The 23,114-nt window shown below is 49.2% G+C and overlaps 9 protein-coding genes across 9 annotated transcripts; 6 read left to right on the top strand and 3 right to left on the bottom strand.

Annotated features, from left to right (window-relative positions):
• Positions 1 to 586: 586 nt before the first annotated feature.
• On the bottom strand, positions 587 to 2,401 carry N7479_002400 (kleisin alpha; the record flags this gene model as incomplete). The annotated part of the gene is made up of 2 exons (XM_057250097.1): positions 587 to 2,083; positions 2,138 to 2,401. The coding sequence occupies 2 exons, from the start codon at positions 2,399 to 2,401 to the stop codon at positions 587 to 589; spliced, it is 1,761 nt and encodes a 586-aa protein (XP_057114529.1).
• A 1,027-nt stretch (positions 2,402 to 3,428) lies between these two features.
• On the top strand, positions 3,429 to 6,760 carry pmr1 (Ca(2+)/Mn(2+)-transporting P-type ATPase PMR1; the record flags this gene model as incomplete). Its single annotated transcript, XM_057250096.1, has 3 exons — positions 3,429 to 3,539; positions 3,634 to 6,130; positions 6,186 to 6,760. The coding sequence occupies 3 exons, from the start codon at positions 3,429 to 3,431 to the stop codon at positions 6,758 to 6,760; spliced, it is 3,183 nt and encodes a 1,060-aa protein (XP_057114528.1).
• An 860-nt stretch (positions 6,761 to 7,620) lies between these two features.
• Positions 7,621 to 8,431, top strand: N7479_002398 (uncharacterized protein; the record flags this gene model as incomplete). The annotated part of the gene is made up of 4 exons (XM_057250095.1): positions 7,621 to 7,698; positions 7,748 to 7,749; positions 7,801 to 8,314; positions 8,375 to 8,431. The coding sequence occupies 4 exons, from the start codon at positions 7,621 to 7,623 to the stop codon at positions 8,429 to 8,431; spliced, it is 651 nt and encodes a 216-aa protein (XP_057114527.1).
• A 2,304-nt stretch (positions 8,432 to 10,735) lies between these two features.
• N7479_002397 (ammonium transporter) lies at positions 10,736 to 12,590 on the top strand (the record flags this gene model as incomplete). Its single annotated transcript, XM_057250094.1, has 3 exons — positions 10,736 to 10,847; positions 10,907 to 11,238; positions 11,334 to 12,590. 3 exons carry the CDS (start codon positions 10,736 to 10,738, stop codon positions 12,588 to 12,590), a joined length of 1,701 nt encoding a protein of 566 aa, XP_057114526.1.
• Positions 12,591 to 13,440: 850 nt separating this feature from the next.
• N7479_002396 (Golgi transport complex subunit COG4) lies at positions 13,441 to 15,947 on the bottom strand (the record flags this gene model as incomplete). The annotated part of the gene is made up of 2 exons (XM_057250093.1): positions 13,441 to 14,664; positions 14,715 to 15,947. 2 exons carry the CDS (start codon positions 15,945 to 15,947, stop codon positions 13,441 to 13,443), a joined length of 2,457 nt encoding a protein of 818 aa, XP_057114525.1.
• Positions 15,948 to 16,359: 412 nt separating this feature from the next.
• Positions 16,360 to 17,502, top strand: N7479_002395 (SIR2 family NAD-dependent protein deacylase; the record flags this gene model as incomplete). Its single annotated transcript, XM_057250092.1, has 2 exons — positions 16,360 to 16,482; positions 16,537 to 17,502. 2 exons carry the CDS (start codon positions 16,360 to 16,362, stop codon positions 17,500 to 17,502), a joined length of 1,089 nt encoding a protein of 362 aa, XP_057114524.1.
• Positions 17,503 to 17,937: 435 nt separating this feature from the next.
• N7479_002394 (putative hexokinase Kxk) lies at positions 17,938 to 19,644 on the top strand (the record flags this gene model as incomplete). Its single annotated transcript, XM_057250091.1, has 5 exons — positions 17,938 to 17,977; positions 18,033 to 18,155; positions 18,218 to 18,243; positions 18,297 to 18,704; positions 18,769 to 19,644. The coding sequence occupies 5 exons, from the start codon at positions 17,938 to 17,940 to the stop codon at positions 19,642 to 19,644; spliced, it is 1,473 nt and encodes a 490-aa protein (XP_057114523.1).
• Positions 19,645 to 20,168: 524 nt separating this feature from the next.
• On the bottom strand, positions 20,169 to 21,053 carry N7479_002393 (ankyrin repeat domain-containing protein; the record flags this gene model as incomplete). Its single annotated transcript, XM_057250090.1, has 1 exon — positions 20,169 to 21,053. One exon carries the CDS (start codon positions 21,051 to 21,053, stop codon positions 20,169 to 20,171), a length of 885 nt encoding a protein of 294 aa, XP_057114522.1.
• A 561-nt stretch (positions 21,054 to 21,614) lies between these two features.
• Positions 21,615 to 22,634, top strand: N7479_002392 (oxidase ustYa family protein; the record flags this gene model as incomplete). The annotated part of the gene is made up of 4 exons (XM_057250089.1): positions 21,615 to 21,867; positions 21,935 to 22,066; positions 22,134 to 22,273; positions 22,326 to 22,634. The coding sequence occupies 4 exons, from the start codon at positions 21,615 to 21,617 to the stop codon at positions 22,632 to 22,634; spliced, it is 834 nt and encodes a 277-aa protein (XP_057114521.1).
• Between the last annotated feature and the right edge of the window lie 480 nt (positions 22,635 to 23,114).

Here is a 23,114-nt window from a genome sequence, read left to right as displayed (position 1 = left end):
TCGAAGCCGATCTCGGGGGTGATGATCGGGTATAGGATCCCGTAGAGCCAATTAATGAATGACCTTGGATATTATTTTAGGCCCTTCAAAACAAAATGTAATTCTAGCATAAATAATTGCTTGGATTCTACCTACTCCATACCTAGATGCTATCTAGATTCCACGAGATACATGTACACGCCAAGAGCGTTGATAAACACGTGGGAGCGTTAATATGGATGTATGCACGATGTGGTAAGCAGCGTAATTCTCCGAGATCACATCCAAAATAGTCTAGAAAAGAATATTTGAGATAGAGATATGTTCAATTAGGCTAGAGCTAATACTACTACGCAACAGAAACAATTCATCAACGTCGCTCCCAAGGGACCAAATGTCCAAACAAAAACCCTAACAAAAAGTAGTAACCAAAGTCCCATGTTTCCAGCCCTAAACTCCTGATAGTCATTCAACTGAACGCTATCCCCAAAGAAAACACCGGATCTCAAATCGAGATATTCCATGGAACCATCCCAAAGTTGAGCTGTACAAGAAGAGAAAGATGCGCCAATAGATCCCAGAAATTTTGGTCAAGAGGACACATCCTCTACAGAGCCTGGCTGAGCTGGCTCATGGCACCAGAAGCGTTCTCCTCGGCCCAAGAGCCCCAAAGTGCCTGCTTGCCAGTGATCTTGAGGGGACCACCAATAGACTTGGAGCTCTGGTCAACCTTGACAGCATCTTTTGTGGCCAGCACCAAGACTTCAAAGAACATCTTAGTGGCATCGGCCTTGCTGGACCGCTGCTCAGGAAGGAGATCCTGGAACAAAACGCTCTTCTTCTGCTGGGCGGCTGAGCTACCAATCTGCTCGCGGAGAATGTGCACAGCGTGTTTGGTGCCCATTGAGACGGGCTCGGTATCTACAGGATGCGCAATAGTATCGTCCAGCTCGTCCATGGGCTGGTTCATGCCGTCATCACTCTCAGGCAAGAGGTGGTCTTCGTCATCTCCAGGGAATTCAATCTCGGGGTGCTGGTTCATAGTCGTATCAAGGGCGATGCCCTCGTCAATCGGGACGATGGCTTCCTCGTCACCAAGCTCCAGGGCAGGAACGTCAGCGGCAGCCACATCCATATCGGAAATGCCACTGTCACGCTTACGCTTCAGCTCACCAGCCTTCTTGACCGAGTCCAAAGAGAGCATGCCGCGCAGCTCGGGTGCCCACCCGCGTCCACGGTCCTCGCCAAACACACTAGACACAAAGTTGCCATTCTGCTGTCTGGTCATAAGAGTGAGTAGGACAGGGTCGCGGGGCAAGAATGATGCGGGTTTCAAAATCGAAGAACGATCATTTTGCTGATCTCTAATCTTGGAGCTGGAGATTGCAACGTGCTTGTCGAGTCCCATGAGCTTCTGGCGCTTGATACGCTGGCCTTGCTGGGCGCTCACGACATCAGGGGTTGCAGATACATCTCGATTAAATTCCTCTTCCAGCTGATTCATTTGATCGGATCCAGCATCAGAAAGTGGGCTTTCGGAGTCACGTTCGAATCGGTTGTCGGCAGCACGGGGTGTTTCGCCACCACCAAAGTCGCCATCGTTGTTGAAGTCCATTGGAACATCTGGAAGTAGGTCATTCAGATTATCGTGGACATCATCGCCAAGGTCCATCTTGTCGAGAGCGTCGTCATCTCCAAGGTCTAATCCCAGATCGTCGTCGTCGTTGAATTTTCCAGCGTCATTGTAAAGATCTTCCTCCACGGGACGAGGCGCAGGGGCATCTCGACCAATTTCCATAGTCGGGTCATTTCCAAGGGGCAATTCATCCTCACCCAAGTCAAGATCAACAAGGGAAGGGTCTTCAAGGCGTGCGGGTTCCTGAGAAACAGAGCGGCGGAAGCTGCTGTCTGGGAGGAATTGGCTTCCAAAATCCATGCCACCAGGGCGCTTGGCAGCAGGCTCCAGATCGAGGGTTTGAGGGAAGAGCAAAGATGTATCAAGGTTGGTAAAAAGATCAGATTCGGTCAACACATCGGGGAGAGTAATGCCACCGGGAGCAACGACAGTCGAAGTCAAGTCATTGTTGTTTGTGAGACGGAAGGCCTGATAGATGATTAGACTGAACAAAAGTCACTATTGTTTCAAGGGAGTGCATACCATTTTAATTTTCATAAGAGCTTCATTGCAATCGTCGAGGAGGTAGCGAGCCTTGCGGCTGTAAATTCGAACCACACCCAGCAGCAATTGGCCACTCAATCGCAGAGCCATAGGGGCTTGACCTTGATCAACAATAGCATTGACACTGCTTTCGATATCCGACTGCAGGATATGCGACTTTGAAAGTTTGCGTTCGATATTAGCCGACAACCAAACGCGAGCCAACGGCCCGGTTTTCGACAAGAGAGTCTCGGAATAGAACATAGTGTGTCTGTGGCAACGAGATACTTTATAGCGGCGAGATATCTTTTACCAAATTAAGTAAGCAAAAAGACCCGCCCGGCGCGGGGGTGAGGTGTAGAAGAGCGACGCGCTGAAGCCGGGAAAACAATGACTTGTGCGATGACTCGCACTCGATAATTGTATGAAAAGGTAGATATGTAACTAAAGGGATAAAAGGTTTATCACTTGATCGCGTGAATTCAAGACATCGAAGATGATGGAGATAGGGAGGGGGTGTGCGCGCGAGGGATATCTTGGAGTTGGCTGAGAAACCAAGGAGGAACGGAAGATGCGCGTCGGTGGGAATATCAGGCGGCAGTTGTGCCTGGGCGGGATTTTTGCTGATGTAATTGAGGGGGCTGGGGAATGACGAGTCACGTGCATGGTACACAAAGGAAGAATAGAAGTATGTACTACGAAGTACCTCCTCCGTACAAAGTATCATAACAATGAACTTACTAACGAAAAAAGTTGTAATCTAGCAATTAGCTACAGATAGAAAAAACACACTAGAGAATCTTTTCAAAAAAGCCCTCGGAAAATCATAGAAAACTCTTAACTCAATTCATTACTTCTATGGAGTACATAGTATACTCTGCCCTACACGTGATACCTTCCTAAACGTATCCGGATAAACTCCCTACCCGTAATCACTAAGCCACAACGGGTAAAGCATCAGCATGGGACTCAGCCTCTTTCAAGTGGAATCGATACTCTGAATGGAATTGTTTCGCGGTTCGCATTACAGCAAAAGGCTCTTTCGCCAGCGAATTGGATTTTTGGTCCTAAGTCATCTATTAGTCCCTTGTTCGTCGTCGATCGATTTGCGCCAACTCCGCAAATCCAGCGGTAAGTCTAGCCGCCCCGTGTGAAGCTGCTGCCAGATCGCATCTAACGTGGATTGTCGGAGCATAGTCAATTCTTATCGAAACGTGATGAAAATTACTTCTCGCCATATCTAACGTCTTATTTTATCGTCTTTAATAATCCATCCTCCAAAGCATGAGCAATGTCAAGGTCCGAAACACCTTCATTGCCTTTGCATAATGCATCAAACACCGACTTTCTGCGGCCTCCCCCCACAACACCTATGACTGGACGACTAAATGCTCCATCGTCGGTAAGTATATATATATACTTGATTCACGTGCTACGTGTACTATTTCCTTCCTTGGACATCGCAGTTTCTAACGCCCAATATTGTTTTCTTCCAGGCATCTACCGCAACATATTCGTGGCTCGAGCCTCATGAAACTGCCGAGCGACTACGAACCTCCCTTTTACATGGCCTAACACCCGCCGAGGCAGAGATACGCCTGGCCAGAGATGGGCCGAACGAGCTTCCCCACGATGAGCCGGAACCCCTCTGGCTGCGGTTCCTTAAACAATTCAAGGAGACACTGATTCTCCTTCTCCTCGGCTCTGCTGGAATCTCTTTTGTGATGGGCAACTACGACGATGCGATCAGCATTACTCTTGCGGTAACAATTGTTGTAACTGTTGGCTTTGTTCAAGAGTATCGGTCGGAGAAGTCGTTGGAAGCGTTGAGCCGACTTGTACCCCATTATGCCCATTTGATCCGTGATCTTCCAGCGGCATCATCCACGGTAGCTGAGAATGGCGGTACCTCGCCCCTGTCTTCAGGCATTGAAATGGACGAAATACGGAGCAAAAGCCCAGGCTCGGCGTCTGCCGCGGTCAAGGCTTCTTCAACCGTCCCCGCGAACGAACTTGTACCCGGAGATTTGGTTCTCTTCACTACGGGAGACCGTATTCCCGCAGATATCCGAATCACCGCTGCAACAGATCTCAGCATTGATGAGTCGAACTTGACTGGAGAGAACGAGCCTGTGGTGAAGTATGCAGAAGCTCTGCGCAGCACATCTAACGGGACCGCTTCAGCGTCAAAGGGGATAGAACCCTCTCGATCTCCGCTCTACGATGCACCCGCTAGCGGTGCTGTTGGTGCTGATATTCGGTTGAATGAGCAACACAACGTTGCCTTCATGGGCACACTAGTCCGCTCAGGCTATGGCCAGGGCATCGTGATATCTACCGGTGCGAAGACAGAGTTTGGAAGTATATCAGCTTCGCTACAAGAAATTGAGAGTCCTCGAACACCGTTGCAACTGTCTATGGATCGTTTGGGCCAGGAGCTAAGTTACATTTCTTTCGGTGTCATCGGATTGATCGTGGTCATCGGTCTGATACAAGGTCGTAAGATTCTCGAAATGTTCACAATCGGTGTTTCGCTGGCCGTCGCAGCAATCCCAGAAGGCTTGCCTATCATTGTCACTGTCACGCTCGCTCTCGGTGTCCTACGCATGGCTAAGAGGGGTGCGATCATGCGAAGACTCCCCAGCGTTGAAACTCTTGGTTCGGTCAATGTCGTCTGCTCGGACAAGACTGGCACTCTTACCCTCAACCACATGACAGTTACCAAAATGTGGCATTTCGACTGCCCAGAACCATTCGAGGTGCAGAGAGAGTTGACCACGGTGATGGCTCCTGGCCCTGCAGCGCAGACAATCCTTCGCGTTGGTAACATTGCAAATAACTCTCGTTTGTCACGGATGCACGCAAACTCGCCCGCCAGCGCATCTTCTGCGGCAGTTCTTTCTTCGACCATCAACAGTGATTCGGCTGCCGCAAAGAGCCGGTGGGTAGGCCAACCCACCGATGTGGCAATCTTGGATCTAATGGATACCCTGGGAGAAGATGATGTGCGCGATCGTATCAGTCCTCGCGTCCATGAGACCCCGTTCAGCTCCGAGCGGAAATGGATGGGTGTTGTTATCGGCGGTTCTGGTGGTTCAAATGGAGGTTCCCATGTTGCCTATATCAAGGGTGCTCTCGAACAGGTCCTGGCGCGATCAGATACCTATCTCACCAAGGATGGTCGGGAAGTAATTCTTGACGAGCCGCGTCGCAAAATCATTCGGGAAGCAGCAGAGAATATGGCATCAGAGGGCCTTAGAGTTCTCGCTTTTGGCAGTGGAGTTGTTCGTGATACGTCTAGAGGTGGCAGAGGCTTTGGCAGTCGGTCCTCCCCGAAAATCGTTCAGGGCGATGATGACGAGCGGTATAACGGCTTAGTCTTTGCTGGGCTGATGGGTATGAATGACCCGCCGCGTAAGGATGTGCACAAATCCATTCGACGCTTGATGGCTGGTGGTGTTAGAGTCATCATGATTACTGGCGACGCCGAGACGACAGCTGTGGCCATTGCGAAGAAGCTTGGGATGCCAGTCAACGATTCCCCGCGTGCACGTTCGGTCATCCGAGGCGATGAACTCGATCGCATGACTACCGCCGAGCTTGCTCAAGCGATTTCAACGGTATCGATCTTTGCTCGTACCAGCCCAGACCACAAGATGAAGATTGTCACAGCACTTCAAGCCCGAGGTGATGTAGTTGCCATGACTGGTGATGGCGTCAACGATGCGCCCGCTCTAAAGAAAGCCGACATAGGTATTTCTATGGGCAAGCTTGGTACCGACGTTGCCAAGGAGGCAGCGGACATGATTCTGACGGATGACGATTTCTCGACTATCTTGCGGGCAATCGAACAGGGCAAGGGCATCTTCTATAACATCCAGAACTTCATTACGTTCCAGCTTAGTACCAGCGTGGCTGCGCTCAGTCTTGTACTGCTGAGCACCACTCTTGGCTTCAAGAATCCGCTGAATGCTATGCAGATCTTGTGGATCAGTGAGTATTCCTGCATATGGTTCCATCCCCCGTATCTTTCTAATAATCATTACAGATATTCTCATGGATGGTCCTCCCGCCCAGTCCCTTGGCGTCGAGCCCGTCGACCCTACCATCATGAGCCGCCCACCACGACCCAGGACAGCCCGTGTTCTGACAAAACCTCTGATCCAGCGCGTCCTTACCTCAGCCATGATCATCATGGTTGGCACGTTGTCAATCTACATCCACGAAATGGGTGATATCACCGACGGCGGCCTAATCGACAAGCGCTCCCGCGTTGTCACCGCGCACGACACCACCATGACATTCACCTGCTTCGTTCTCTTCGACATGTTCAACGCATTGACCTGCCGCAGCGAGAGCAAGTCCGTCCTGCGTGGTGAAATGCCACTGTTCGGAAACAAGATGTTCAATTACGCTGTTCTCGGCTCCTTGGCCGGTCAGGCCTGCGTGATCTACCTGCCGTTCCTACAGCGCATCTTCCAGACGGAGGCTCTCAGCTTCGGATCCTTAGTTAAGCTTGTCTGTATTGCTAGTTCGGTGTTCTGGGCAGATGAAGGCCGCAAATATCTGCATGCGATCCGTCGTCGGCGTGGGATGGGTTCCGGTTATAGCGTCAGCGTCTGACCTACCGATCAACGAATGTGCGGTTCGGATTGCCTGTTACGATTTTAGAGGTGTCCATGCTATAGGCGTGTGTAGTTTATCATATTTGGATTGATATCCCCATATACATAATAGAATTGTCGGTTGTTGGCATACATATTGTATTTTCCCATAAGTGGTGTGCAGGTCGGTACAGCAAGATAATCTCTCTCTTCGTCCTCGACGCCATGGCCATCGTCTTCACTGTTCGTGGAAACGGCTACCCCGAGGCACTGACTTTCCTATACCATATAACCTTACCCTATATCGTAGAAAAGTCGACTTACTACCCTTTATATTAACTAGAATCAGATGGTATCTGAAGCGAGGAACGGTGGTATGCACCGAATCTATTCCTTCCTGCTATAGCACTGGATAAAAAGACAACCAAGTGTTATCTCCAATACAATGTCTCTAATATTATCTCGGGCCAGATAGATCAGATTTCCGAAGTCCTAGGTACATCATGAAGTACAGAGGTCGCATAATGGCCGACTAGTCTTGTATATGTAGATTAAATTAATAGATTCGCGCTTACAGTGCTAGAAATAACGGTTGACTACCTAGATAGGTACCAAGTACCGGTGATTACTACATATCACATCTGTAAGTGATTGTGGGGGATCATAACACCAATCCTTTGATTACTCGATGTGATTTGAAAATTGACTGTAAGTATCCTCAATAGGAATCCCTACATATTTAGGCAAGGGTTGACTGACGACAAAGACGTTGGGTGCAGCCCTGGCTCTAGGTACCTACCTACCTAAGGCTCTTTCGCCTAGTTTTCCTACACTCTCCCACTTATGTCCAAATCCCATCCCCATCGCCCTAAAGCTAACATGTCGTCGGACTATGAAGCACCTAATATTGACATTGGCGATGTGAACTTTGTTGAGATTATTAAAGAGACAAACGGCGTATTTCTATGCCGATGCCGCTGGCAAGACAAAGACTGCGTGCTCAAAGTAGTAAGTGATAAAGCCATACAGTTTGCCTATAATCTCTAACAGGTGCGTTAGTTCCCTCCTTATGAATGGGAGAGGATCCACCCGCCATTCCGTTGATCTTTTCGAGAATGAAAGTCGGGCATACAGTCGATTGAAGGCCCGAGGATTCTACGAACGCGGATCTGTACCTGACTTCTATGGGGTGGTTGGGAATATCGACCCTGAGGCGAAGGGCTGGCAACCTCGCCTCAAAATATTCTATGACCGGACTTTTCCTCAGGGTCTTGATCCCGAGGCTCGCCCAAATGGTGTACTGATGGAATACATTCCCGATGTGCACATGTTTGACCTCTCTAACTACACAGAGCAAAGAGCTCGCAACCTCCAGCGGCTTTTGATCAAGATCCATGAAGTTGGGATCGTACACCTTGATCCTTATCCCCGAAATATGCTAATTCAGGGTGATTCCGATCGGGTACTCTGGATCGACTACGAAATTGCCCAGATATTTGACCCAGAGAACTCAGAGCACCCCAGATTGTTTGCCGCGGAAAGAGAATTTATTGATGCCTTTATGGAAGTGCTGGTAAGCTTGCCGCTCCCAGTCTGGTTTCGAATTTCCGGCTGACTTCTTTTGCAACTATAGGGCAGGGATCATAAGCTAGGGAGGTATGATGAGACGCGGCCGATTTATTTTGAGTGACTCCTACGGGGCGTGAGAGCTCTTGTGGCATTTGATCGATGTCTACTCCGTATCCTTTGGAGATTGACTATTTTGCGGAAAGATACTCATTTTTATTTTTTGTTTTTGTGGTGCTGTTGATAGCAATTGTAATTTTACCTCCAAGTTCCGAGGAGATACTCTTGGCCATTGATTCCCCCTCCTGCATAACTCGTTGAGATAGATGATCTTTTGTCTCCGGAAAACATGATTACTTTGTACTCTACGAAGCGTACGTAATGTAAGAAAAATGGAATTAGACATGTATCTAAGTGTAATATTCCGTTAGCTACAGAATAAAAACAAATATTCTTCAGCATATATATATATATATGTAGAAGCAAAAATATAGTGACCGACGCAGGGATCGAACCTGCAATCTCTTGATTCGTAGTCAAGCGCCTTGCCATTGGGCCAGCCGGCCGTACTAGTTATATGTAGTTTGGCCAAATTGTGGACTATAAGCGAAGGCAAAAGAGGATCCAATCTTGATGCGTCTGAATTCAGTCGTCAATCCAAATTTCACTACTGTTAGGTACGGAGTACGTCGGGTTTAAATCGGTTGTTTTGGGTATAGATGGAATTTGACTCGGACTTGGATGTTATTGCATGAAACAATATGTATGCATGTACGAGTACATATATACATATATGTATACATGTTATACCTTATTCTGCTGTATTCTGCTGTACTCTAGATATTTTTGGAATATAATGATTGTCTCAGAAGCATGCGGAAGTTGTACAGAGTATATAATCAAGCTATAGAGGGGCCGCTCCATATCCAAGGGCAGAGGTTCCTAACATACCCTGAAAATTCAGAATTGGTCTCGGCCCAGATGGAGGCTGAAGGCCCAGTCCCACCGGAGCGGATGCAGAACCACAAAATAATGTATACTATATATATACATACATTTCTATATAAGAGGGAGATACGTTAATATGACAATATGTATAAAAAATATAGAATTGCATATAGTGCACTACTATATAGATAGGGTTTAGACTCCGAAAAAAAGAATCCAAGGAATCCAAGGCCCCTGTCCAACCCGAGAATTCGGGAAAAAACGGGCAAAATATGTTTGACCTTATCTTTCGCCAATCGACGGCTCACTCCACATCAACAGGCTAGTACTGAAACGGAAAGGCTTGGCATGCGGCCGAGCCCCACTTAGCGCGAGTGGCAATTGGGCTTTATCTGTAGCCAATCATATGCAAGAAAATACAGCGTCACTCGTCCAATTGTTGGTGGCGGATAGGAATTCGATGGAAATTGAAGCTGTTCCGAGAGATAGAGATAAGGACTCTTTTGCTCTTCTCCAGATTTTAGAGAGAATGTATAGAGATGAAGCGTACCTGCAGGATGATAAGCTATCTTATTTAGATGAAGACATATCCTATATCTATATTTATCTGTAGACATATATATAGAAAGAAGTCCCAAGCCCGAGTGGAATTACACTTTTTCTTGAGAATCCCCAGGAACTGTTCCCCGACCTGGAGTCACCTGTTCAATGGTACGTTGAATGATACACATTGAATGATACACATTGGATGATACACATTGGATGATACACATTGGATGATACTATATGTAGTAATCTCCTTTGTAATTGTTCATATCAGCTCTGGAGATACTTTGAACTATTGGATACCCTTATACTACTTATCATCTCTTTGCCACTTTATGCGGTTGTATAAGCCGAGGATGACGAGGGTTATGTTCATATGTGATATGTGTTATATGTGTTATATGTTAATTATATCTACAGCAAAATAAATATACATATCTCTTATATATCTCTATATATAAGTTATATAAGATATATATAAAACAAAGAGAAAGGTATTGGCATTATCGGGGATTATCCCATTGCTATTGTCACAATCTGACCAAAACCTCCCAAATTTTTTTTTTTATCTCCCAAGCCTTTTTTTTCTCTTTCTAGCCGCGCCTTCCTACCCGAAATTGACAGGAAATTTGTTTCAAAAGCTGAATCTCTTTTTAACTTTGCATTCTCTGGGCAGTACTTTTTTTTTTATTTCTCCCTACGCGTGAGGGAATTGCTTTTCAAATCTCGAATTGCTTTTTTTTTTTGAAGACAGAGAGACCCACTGTCGACTTATCTTGGAAACAAAAGTTCGGGTTCCCTTTCTATATATCGTGGCGAATTCTTCGTCCTTAAAACTTCTGGAACACCACATTTTTTTCCCTCTCCAACTTCGCCACTCTCTTATTACAATCCCCAAAACACTTCAACTTCCAAAGCTTCGAGCTTCTACACAATGGCGTTCAGCGGGAAAGCCCCGTACGCCCCGGACTATGCGTCCTACGACTGGATTGGAGCTCCTTCCAACTACGACCTTACCACCAATAAAGACCTGGGCGGCGATTCCCGTATGCGTCTTTCCTATATTGTTAGAAAGGATATGGTCTAACATTAGATTCCCTTTTAGGTACCGAAAATGTGAACAAATGGTTTCAATCGGGTGATCAGGCCTATATCATCGTGGCCTCGGCCATGGTCATGATCATGATCCCCGGTCTTGGCTTTTTGTACTCGGGACTGGCCCGCCGAAAGTCTGCCCTCAGTATGATCTGGGCTTGTATGGCTTCCTTTTCCGTCGTCACCTTCCAATGGTATTTCTGGGGTTATTCACTGGCTTTCTCCCCGACCGCAACCAATGGTTATATCGGCAATATGCGCAACTTTGGTTTAATGAAGACCTTGGCTGATCCGAGTCCCGGTTCTCCATTGATTCCTAACTTGCTTTATGCATTCTATCAGGTAAGAAAATTGGAGAAGGGGGAATCATTGAAAATCTTTTGATTTCTTTTGTTATGCCTATGACACAATGCTTACTGATATATTCAAATCTCTAGATGCAATTCTGTGGTGTTACTGCAGCTATCGTTATGGGAGCTGTTGCTGAACGCGGTCGGCTTCTTCCCGCTATGGTTTTCGTCTTCATCTGGGCTACTATCGTTTACTGTCCCCTCGCCTGCTGGGTCTGGAACGTCAACGGCTGGGCATTCAAGTACGGCGTGCTGGATTACGCCGGTGGTGGTCCCGTCGAAATCGGTTCCGGTTTCACAGCTCTGGCCTACTCCATGGTCCTCGGTCGCCGACAGGAACGCATGATGCTTAACTTCCGCCCCCACAACGTCTCCCTCATCCTCCTCGGCACAGTCTTCCTCTGGTTTGGCTGGCTCGGTTTCAACGGTGGTTCCTCCTTCGGAGCCAACCTGCGCGCAACCATGGCCTCCTGGAACACTAACCTGACTGGTGCCTTCGCCGCCATCACTTGGGTTCTGCTCGATTGGCGTCTGGCTCGCAAGTGGTCCATGGTCGGCTGGTGTTCCGGTACTATCTCAGGACTGGTTGCTGCGACCCCGGCCTCCGGATTCATCTCTCCCTGGGCCAGTGTCATTCTCGGCATTGTGACCGGTATCGTGTGTAACTACTCCACTAAGATTAAGTACTGGATCCGCATCGACGACTCTATGGATGTGTTGGCAGAGCACGGTATCGCCGGAATCGTCGGTCTGCTTTTCAACGCCTTCTTCGGCGACGACGCCATCGTCGGCCTGGACGGTGTCAATACCGGCACCGGTATGGGCGGCTGGGTTATCCACAACTACAAGCAGCTGTACATCCAGATCGCTTACATCGTCGCTACCGCCTCCTACTCCTTCGTCATGTCCGCCATCATCGCCTATGCCATCAACGCCATCCCAGGCCTGAACCTGCGCGCCTCCGAGGAAGCCGAGCTCCTCGGTATGGACGATGATCAGCTGGGCGAGTTCGCTTACGACTACGTCGAGGTCCGTCGTGACTACCTCGCTTGGACCCCTCAGAACCACGACCAGCTCGCAGACGGCCACCAGATCCCCGCTGCGCAGCGCTACGGAATCGGCGAACACAGTGAGATGATGCTCGGTAGCCCGCCGCGCGAGATGATGCTCGAGGGCCACCCGCCCAATGGCGAGATCAGCCAGAGCAGTCGTGGTGGCAGTGAGGGTGACATGGCTATGCACGAGATCAAGATCGCTCCTGCTCCTCGCCAGGCTGCTGAACAGCAGCCTCCCAATGCTGAGCCCGTTGTGATGACGCCAGTCCGAGAGAAGACGGAGAATTAATCTGTTTTTTTTCCCCTCGCATTTTCCTGATTTCACTGCATTTCAGTTTTTGAGTTTTTTTTCAGTTGCTTTTCATCGGCTCATTTTCCCTCCTCGTTTGCATGGCATACATTTCGCATCCGCCATTCCGTCCAGCCAGCTTTGATTTTTTCGCGTTTTCGCTTTTTTATCTCGATATCCCTTGAGCGTGCTTCTTTTCTTGCAACCAAAGGCCTGGGGCTTTTGCTATACCTTCTAACCCTATCTACCTTCCGACTTTCCCCGATACCTCTCACCAACTCTATACTACCGACTGCACATACCATCAACATCTCACCGCCTCCGTTATTCGCCTTTGCCTCATGCTACCGAACCACATACTTCATCACCTTTAAACTATCTTCCCCCGGGAAAAGCACCTTGAATTAGTCTAATTTGGCCTGGCGCTTCATTGTTTTTATGTTTTTTATGGCCTTGAAATGGTCCAGCGGGGATATTAAACTGGGTTTTTGTTCCGTGTATACAAACTGCTCCATTGAATTGCAAGGAAAATACCTTGCTTCTTGTCTATGTGTTCCCCTGGTTTTGCATCTGCATTATAGAATGAGACAGCTTGATTTAGACATCGATTATCTAAGACAGCTCTGATTCTCAATGCTCATGTACAATTGTAGATGATACTATGTAGATATGTATGCATATGTAAGTAGCTTGCCTGATGGATGTTGCGAGTCTACATGTAGTCTAGAACTCGATACAAAAATAAAACCCAAACAAAACAAACCAGTCAAACAAAACACAAACACTCCTATACAAAAATCCCCCCAATCAAAACAACCAAAATCAAAACCCTAAGAAGCCCTCCTCACAGCTATCTCCTAACCATCCCCCTAACCCTAATCAAATCCTCCCTCCCAAGCTTCTCAACAACCTCCGCCGCCTCCCCACCCCTCCTAACCTCATCCCACTCATCCTCATCCATCCCCATAACAAGCGTCATCTGCACACACCGCGCAAAGCACTCGCGATATCTATATCTCCCCGGCGCCCCAGGGACATACCCGACATCAACAGCGGCGCCCACAAGCCCCGCGACATCCCTCTCCAGCCTCGCCGCGCCGAGCGCATTAATCCGCGCCCCGTAAGACCAGAGTCTCTTCTCCAGCAGACGGGCCAGGTACGCGAGGGTCACGCCGAGGACGCGGTCGAAGGCGGAGGGCGTGAGGATGCGCGCGTAGGGCATCAACAGGTCGTTCCAGAGGGATGTGAAGCGCGGCTTGACGAGTTCTTTGCTTTCGAAGGCTGAGTTGGGGGTTTCAGGGTCTGTGGTTGTGTTCGGGGTGTATTCGATGTCGCGGAATGTGTCGGCGAGGATGGGGCGGAGACGGGGTTTTATGGCGTTGTTGAAGATTACTTGGATTCCGTCGGTAAGGAGGTCGGTTACTTTGTTTTCGAAGGTTGTCGAGAGCGTTTGGAGGGTTTGTTGCACTTTTTGCGCGGTGCTTGGGTTGGAGAAGATTGTGAGGAGGTGGGAGCTTGTTTGTGGGGTGGTGCTGGTTGTGTCGGTTGGAGGTGGTTGTTTTGAACCCGTGTTGTTTTGCACGATTCGTTGGATGTAGTCGACTCCTAGGTCGAGGTTGTTGATTTGAACAAGGAAGGAGATTAGGGTTTGTTCGGCGGGGAGACCGCCTTGCATGGCGCGTGGGTAGCATTCGTCGCGCATCTTGCGCTGCGTCATGCCGATGAAATCGGAGCCGAGGACCCGTGAGAGGGTTGGGACTACGTTTGTCACGACTGCTTCTTGGGAGGTTGCGAGCGATTGCTGGATCACTTTGTTGACGATGTACATTATGTCGTCGACCGCTGAGGTGATGTGTGGTGGGTCGGCTTTCAGTGGACGCTGGGGGTTCATCGTGAGGCCTGTTGGGGACTCGTCTAGTTGGAAGGCCTTTTCGACGGAGCGGCGGAAGAAGAAGGTTGTCATTGCGTTGAAGGGGGCCACCAGACGATCGTTGATCTTTTGGGCCAGAGGCGAATCTCGCACGAAGCTGGGAAGCTCTCGCTTATTGTCGTCTGCACCGTCCTCACTCGAAGACTAAAGAAGTTGTTAGTGTCGGTATTGAAGAAGCTGATATGACAACTCACATTACAGGTATCAGCCAGGAACCGACAGTACAGTGACCACCGGCCCAACATAATAGCCATTTCATTCAAGACACCGTCGATCTCTTTCATATCCACCCCTTCTTCATCGGCGGCAGCACTCGCCCCCATGGCAGGGGATTGCGAGAGAGGCGGACCTGTTCGCTGCGCAGGTAGGAAGCTCTGCACCAAGAAAGTGAAAGCATAGGATTTGATATCCATCAGTTTACGATCCACATGTCGCTCGTCGCTCCAAGTATCAAGAATGATACCACCCTGTACATCAGCCTCGACCTGTAGCCGTTCAATGACCCGTCCCATTTTGCGGGGCCCATAGTGGTGCTCAACGAGCCCACCATGACTATCAATGATCTGCGCAATATGCTCAAACAGCTTGGTAAGCGCATTGGCATAGAAGAACCCATCCTTAGTCTGAGCACCCCCGGTAGCCCCGTTAAGGTTAGCCCGCGCCTTAGCCGCGACGCCCTGGCACACATAACGACCATAAACATCAAGTCCAACCTCAGAGCGACCAATAAGCGGGAAAAGCTTGAAGAAGCGCGTAATCTTGGCTCCATCATTCTCCTTAACCGCCTTCTCAAACTCGCGTAGGAACAGCCCGCACAGCGACTCCGCCGCGTTATCCAGCGTCACACTTGGCGGGTCCGGCACTTCAGCCGTAGGAACCATCTCCGCAGCAAACGCGCCATTAACGACCGACGCCGGGATCTGCGCTGCGCGGTGCAGGTAGCTGGCCGCTTTCTCCCAGTCCTGGGGTGCACCCATCGATCCCGCCACGCCTAGCGCACACGCCTTGAGCTCGGCGACTTGCTCGACAACTTCAAGAGTGGCTTTCACCCGAGCCTGCTCGAGATCTAGTCGGCGGACCGCACTGGAGATCCGATCGGCGGTGCTGGCGGCTTCGGAGAGCATCCCGTGGCTGATGGAGCGGGTTGTGCTGGCGTGGGTCCCGATGTTGACGCGCATCAGATCCAGCCTGCCTAGTTCACGGGAGAAGTCTTTCTGGGATGTAACCAAGGCATCGAGGCGGGCGGTCACTGACGCTTCTTGGGTGTGTAGATGGGACAGCGTGGCTTTGATCTCGGCGACGGAGCTGGCGTTGAAGATGTCGGGTTGTCGGGGAGGTGATGTCTCTGTGGGTGAGACATTGTTGTTTGGAGGACTTTTGGGCATGGAATTATGCCCATTGGCGGTTGCAGCCATTCTGGGCGCCATTGGTTGTCGCGAGTTGGTTTGTTGATGCCACGCCGGTTGTAGGGGGGTTGCGGGCGGTGAGGCTCGGTTTTACAGCTTCAAGCTTCAAATTCCTTGTATTACGTCAAGGCAAACGGGAGTTTGAGACTCCAAATTGTTCAAATAAATAGTACTTGTCATAACGCGTCTTAGGTATTTTTTTTGTTTGTCGTTTTATTTTGCGCGTCTTAATGTCGTTGTGAATCAGGCCGACGTCAGTTTTCCCCACGCGATCACGATTCCATATCAGTTTGCTCTTTTTCAGTTTCTCTTCTTTTCTTTCCCTGTGAACGTTCTCTGTTATCTACGCATCTGAAGACTTGACTTTTTATCTGTCAAGTCCCCAACCGCCATCATCGGACGTCGCAAGCCTAGACGTCCAAACCGGCGCATCATGGGTAATGAATCGTCAACCCCGGTGGATGAATCCACGCCCCCTTCGGTGCTTGAAGCGCGCAACGTTCAGGCGCTGGCCAAGTATGTTAAAGAGCACAATGTGAAGAAAGTTGTGGTTATGGTATATACTGTAGATCCCCATGCAATTGTGCATCCAAGCTAATCAACCATGCAGGTGGGGGCAGGCATCAGCACTTCAGCAGGCATCCCAGACTTTCGCTCACCTGATACGGGAATCTACGCCAACCTGGCAAAGCTAGATCTGCCAGAGCCAGAGGCAGTCTTCGATATTGGTTTCTTCCGGCGTAACCCCAAACCTTTCTATGCGCTGGCGCACGAGTTGTACCCCGGACGCTATCGCCCAACCATCGTGCATTCATTCATCAAACTGCTTTACGACAAAGGGATGCTCTTGAAGCATTTTACTCAAAATATCGACTGCCTAGAGCGCCAGGCGGGCGTGCCTGGCGACAAGATCGTCGAGGCCCATGGTAGTTTTGCGACCCAGCGCTGCATTGAATGCAAGGAGACTTTCCCGGACGAGGAGATGCACCAGATGGTATCCAAGGCCGAGGTACCCCACTGCCACAAGTGCAATGGCCTGGTCAAGCCGGACATTGTGTTCTTCGGCGAAGCTCTACCATCAGAATTCTTTGAAAGTCGCTCTCTGCCCGAAGAGGCTGATCTGTGCATTGTCATGGGAACTAGTCTGTCTGTCCAGCCATTTGCCGGTTTGCCTTCGATGGTTAGCCCAGGCGTGCCTCGTCTGCTCATCAACTTGGAGCGTGTCGGTGGTCTTGGATCGCGGAGTGATGATGTGCTGATGATTGGGGACTGTGATGCTGGAGTGCGCAAGTTTGCAAAGGCTATGGGGTGGGAAGAGGAATTGGAGGCATTGTGGGAGGAGACCAACCCAGACCCCCAGCAACGGGCGGAGGAGAATGCCCCGCTCCAGACCCGAGACGAACGACTGCAGGACGAAGTGGACCGACTAACGGAAGAGGTCGATCGAACTCTGGGGTTGACAGACGCGTATCAGAATAAAGTACGCGAAAAGCTGGAGTCACACGAACAGGCACACCGCCAGTCTGGGAATCTCGACCATGTATTCCCCCATTTGGCGCATAAGCTGTCACATTGAGGTTATGAATTTTCATGAAATGTCTTTAATAGACAGAAATAGGAGGTATATTCAATGTTATTTTTGACTAAAAGGTGTGCATTTGTATGTAGATATAACCTAGTAACATGGATACCTCTCAAGTTAACACGCCAAGAGATGGCTGATCTTGTTCTAAGTGTCGATCACAACGTGACCACTTTTGAAAGTGAAGACATTGGCTTATCTGTACATATAATGTATTGTAATTTTAGTCTAAGACACTATTTGTAATAGTAAAATATTTATAGTCCAGATGTTGCCCCCCTCTTAGCTCCAATTGACTTTCCCTCTTTCTCTCCGACAGCCAAAACAAGACATCTAGGGAGTTGCCCCACGTCGCTTTTCCCATATCGTCATTCCCCCCCCCCAACTCTCTTTTTCTTTCATTTTCCTCTCAATAACACATAATTCATCATGGTTGGACTTGGACCAAAGCACCCGCCGTCCCGAAAGGGTGAGGCTCTTCAAATCCCTGTCCATATTATTAGCAAACTAACTATGTGGTACAGGGTCCATGCACGAACTGCCCCAGAACTTGCTGGGGCCGATTCAGGACTTCGAGAAGGCTTTCTCAGTGGATCGCTCCAAGCTTAAGGAAATTGTGAACCACTTCGTTAAGGAGCTCGAGAAGGGTGAGTTGGAACTAGCTATCCACAGCTCCCCGATTCACCGCGTTAGCCGCTAACAAATATAGGCCTAAGCGTTGAGGGCGGCAACATTGTGAGAACGACACCATTCCCCCGACCTCAACATAGACTGACTCTAGAAAATAGCCCATGAACGTTACCTGGGTCCTGGACTTCCCCGATGGCGACGAGCAAGGAACATACCTGGCCCTCGATATGGGCGGCACCAACCTACGTGTTTGCGAAATTACCCTGACCGAGGAGAAGAGCGCTTTCGATATCACACAATCCAAGTATAAGATGCCCGAGGAGCTGCGGACTGGAACTGCCGAGGAATTGTGGGAGTACATCGCCGACTGCTTGCAGCAGTTTGTCGAGACCCACCACCACGATGGAAACATCGATAAGCTACCTCTCGGTTTCACTTTCTCCTACCCCGCCACCCAGGACTACATTGATCACGGTGTTCTGCAGCGCTGGACTAAGGGCTTTGATATTGATGGTGTTGAGGGCCACGATGTCGTCCCCCCTCTGGAGGAGATCCTGAAGAAGCGGGTATGTTAATCCTTGAGATGATCACCTCCTCCCATGCCGGTTCAAAAAACTTATAAAGCTACAGGGCCTCCCCATTAAAGTCGCAGCCCTTATTAACGACACCACTGGTACCCTCATTGCTTCCTCCTACACCGATACCGAGATGAAAATTGGCTGCATCTTTGGTACCGGCGTCAACGCCGCATACATGGAGAACGCAGGGTCCATACCCAAGATCGCCCACATGAACCTGCCTGCCGATATGCCCGTCGCTATTAACTGCGAGTACGGAGCTTTCGACAATGAGCACGTGGTACTCCCTCTCACCAAATACGATGACATCATCGATCGCGACTCTCCCCGCCCCGGCCAGCAGGCCTTCGAGAAAATGACCGCTGGTCTGTACCTGGGCGAGATCTTCCGTCTCGCACTCGTCGACCTGATCGACAACAAGCCTGGCCTGATCTTCAACGGCCAGGACGTCTCCAAGCTGCGCAAGCCCTACCTGCTTGATGCCTCCTTCCTCGCCAACATCGAAGAAGACCCCTATGAGAACCTCACAGAGACCTTGGATCTCTTCGACCGTACGCTGAACATCCGCCCCACCCAGCCAGAGCTGGAGCTCGTCCGCCGTCTCGCCGAGCTGATCGGTACCCGTGCCGCTCGCCTGTCCGCTTGCGGAGTTGCCGCCATCTGCACCAAGAAGAACATCGAGTCCTGCCACGTCGGTGCTGACGGTTCCGTCTTCACCAAGTACCCCCACTTCAAGGAGCGTGGCGCTCAGGCCCTGCGTGAGATCCTCGACTGGGCCCCTACCGAGAAGGACAAGATCTCCATCTTGGCTGCCGAGGATGGTTCCGGTGTTGGTGCTGCCGTGATTGCCGCCCTGACTCTCAAGCGCGTCAAGGCCGGTAACCTCGTTGGTATCCGCAACATGGCCGACATGAAGACCCTGATTTAAACGGAATTGGTCTTGTAGTGGTGATGGTGACTATTACTATCATCTGACCCATGACAAAACAAACCCTATTTACGGATGGATATCTATTTTGAAATTATGGTTAATGCTATCTGGTTTGGGGTTTGATGAAATATTTTAACGATAAATCGATTCTGTGTATGTTAGCCTTGGAAGGCTCGTGAATAGAATATAGTCCACGATATTATTACTTTAGTCCACCGGTAACTATAGAGAGCGGATTTCCTCCAAGGTTGGCGTTCCTTTTCCGCTTTGGTGCTCAGACCTCGCCGCTTTCTGCTCATTGGGTAGAACTGAGCACGCCCCTGAGCGGAAGGTTTGATCCATGGATCAGATCAGCGCCATTATATAAGCGATCTGACCACCTGGGCATACACCTGCCCAGGCAGGTCCGAGACCTGAGGTTGTGGGAACTGGCGTGTCTAATTACAAGGTTCTCTGTTAATGTATCTACGGACTTTCGAATCTCGGAGGGGCAAACAAGAACAGCTCCGTAGAAGAACCAGTTATACTATCTTTTCCGTCTGCTTAATCTGTTGGAAAATTTGCATGATGGCTTCTTGCCCTCGAAAGGTCGCAATCTGTGCCGCCGTCCACCTTTTATGTCCTGATGTGAGTGAGACATCTGCACCAGCATCGAGTAACATCCGAACAATCTCATAATGGCCGCATCCTGCCGCTCCAGAAAGCGCCGTATACCCATTATAATGAGAGCCTTGAGCATTCACATCGGCTCCTGCATCTAACAGTCGACGGACAATCTGGCGGTGGCCTCCAAAAGCCGCGCCTTGAAGGGCCGTAAAACCGTTATACCTTACGGCGGGGGCATTCACATCATCTTTGTGGTGTAGGAGCAATTCCACAATATCAGCGTAACCCCCGGATGCAGCAGCTTGAAGTGGGGTGCGGCCTCGATTCTTAGCAGGGGGCGTATTGACATCTGCACCTTTCTCAAGCAGCCATCGTAGTATCTCGATATGGCCTCCTTCCGCGGCAGCCTGGAGGGCGGTTAGGCCCATATACGGATGGGGCGGGAAGTTGATATCTGCACCCGCAGAGACTAAGTGGCTGACGATATTCAGATAGCCCGCTCCAGAGGCCACTACTACCGCTGGTCTGCCACCGTTGTTTCCTCCGGGGGCGTTCACTTCTGCGCCTGCCACTAACAACATCTCAACCACGGCGAAGTGCCCATTACAAGAGGCGGCCTGAAGGGCTGTCTGGCCATAGTAACCTTTAGGGGGCTCATTAGGATCCACTTGTTGGGCTAGGAGCTGCTGTACTTGGCACAAATTCCCTTGTGCAGCGGCGAACTGAAGAGGAGACCTGATCTCATCGTCTAGTTCATCTAGTTGAGACTGCTGAGTCGATGAAAGTCGACTTCTTTGCATCTTGGCACTTCTGCTGTGGGTGTTTTGTGCCACCTGGCGACTGCATGTGTTGTTGAATTGTTAAAGGAACATGTAAGTTGACGTCTAGGGAAGATGCTTATCCGGTTAAAACGGCAGGAATCCTTGCTAGGCAAAATCAAAGCCAACATAAACCAATCAGAGGCTAGATAAAAGAAAGTAGTTAAAAAAGGATGTATAAGCAAGGAACCGGCCCGGCCTGGGGTGATGTTCGGGAATATACAAAGTACCTACATGATGTACTAGTGGCAAAATAATGTACGAGCGCGAAACATTTGCATTAGTGGTATTGACAATCTTCCAAGGTTACCCGCTTACAAGTTACATACATGTGTACATATGTATGTAGATAACATTGCATTTTCTAAGATACGTACATCAATGGATATTAGTATGTAGTATTATGTAGTATTTATGGGTACTAGTAGGCCCTGTGATAAAACGGCAAAGTCCATGGGAATTTCAGCCCTCAAAACTTCGAAAAGAATTTACTTTCCTGCAGCCTTTCGCTAGTACTGCACATACTGGGATTACTTAGCAGCCATGATGGCGATGTCGAACTCATCAGAAGACTGGGATAGGAATGATGACAAGAACATTGATTCCATTTCTTCATCCGCTGGCTTGTTGAATGAACTTCCCTCTAAATCACGAGCGGCCTCATTGCGGAAATACATCGATCTTCGCCTGATATTCGAAGGATTCCTCGTCTTTTGCCTCTTTATTACTTTGGTGTCTATTACGCACAAACCAAACAGATCGAATGCAGTTAAAGAAAGCAGCTACGGACCGACGCGTAAGTATCTCTTGGATTATACATCACGTATCTTCTCAATTGTTGATCTCCAATCTCTTTGCAACAGTACCACGAAAACCCGTCATATTCGGTAACACAGCAGGGTTTGGGCCGGACATCCCTTACAACGATCCTGAGATGTTGCGGAATTCTACCCGTATGCGAGAGATTCATAGAAACTGGCATACCCTATTCCCGCGTGAGTTTGTTCAAGTTGGGTACCGGTATCTCAACTCCGTGACTGATACTCTTTCTTTTGCTCATAGCGGGCCGTGGCTACGTTATCGTTTCGGAAAATGAGGAGTTTGAGGTCCTTCATCCCCCATTCAAAATGGACAATGTCTTCGAGGAAGGCGATCACTACGAAGGACACATAATGGCGGTCTACCACCAGCTACACTGTCTGGTGAGTCTACGCCCAGCGATAACTTATATATCACACTGACATAAGATCGAAGTCTATTATTATGACTGCTATGGGAACTTCGCGGGAAGAATGGGCGATGCTTGATATACAAAAGCTTGAGCACCGCGCTCACTGCGTGGAATATCTTCGACAAAGCATTTTATGTTCGGCAGATACAACTTTGGAAGGTGAGACTGGAGCATGGGCTAGGAGTACAGGCTGGGGCCAGACACATTCTTGTGTCGATCTCGATGCTTTGACAGCGTTCGCCAATGAGAAAGCGAGTTGGAACCTGACTGAGAGATTGCTACCGGACAGCTTTGATCCTCTCAAGGTTACTGAGACCGGTGACAACCATTGATAAATATGCCGGTCTGTTACACTTATGAGACTGGAATTCGCGCAACACAGTAAATTCAATAGAAATATATGTGAAGCAAATACTCAACTCTCCAGAAATAGATTAAGACAATATGGAACCGCAAGCCAAAATCCCAGTTTATATGATATGATAGTCTATGTTTCCTACTTGGTTATACGTACTGTCGACAAATAGTGGCAGGTAGAATTTACGTTCAATCATTTTAAATGCACGTAGGCTCAACTCATAACTACTCATGCTCAGGGTGAATGCAGAAAAGGAGAAAAAGCAGCTAATATATAACCTGAGGCCATCTCCACATCCCACAACCGGTGTATAGCCACATGTGCATCTGATATCCTACGTGATCATTTGGTCGTCAGAAAGCATAAAGACACAGTGATTTAGCTTGGCACTCACTGTATCACTTGCGATCATAGTCAGTGACGGCCTCCTCGGCGACAGGGCCGACAGCCATGG

Source organism: Penicillium vulpinum (genome assembly GCF_028829585.1).
Source record: "Penicillium vulpinum strain IBT 29486 chromosome Unknown utg000001l_segment0_segment0, whole genome shotgun sequence".
In the NCBI taxonomy this organism is placed as follows: domain Eukaryota; kingdom Fungi; phylum Ascomycota; class Eurotiomycetes; order Eurotiales; family Aspergillaceae; genus Penicillium; species Penicillium vulpinum.
Note: the sequence above shows the minus strand (reverse complement) of the source record. Positions and strands in the feature narration are given on the sequence as shown.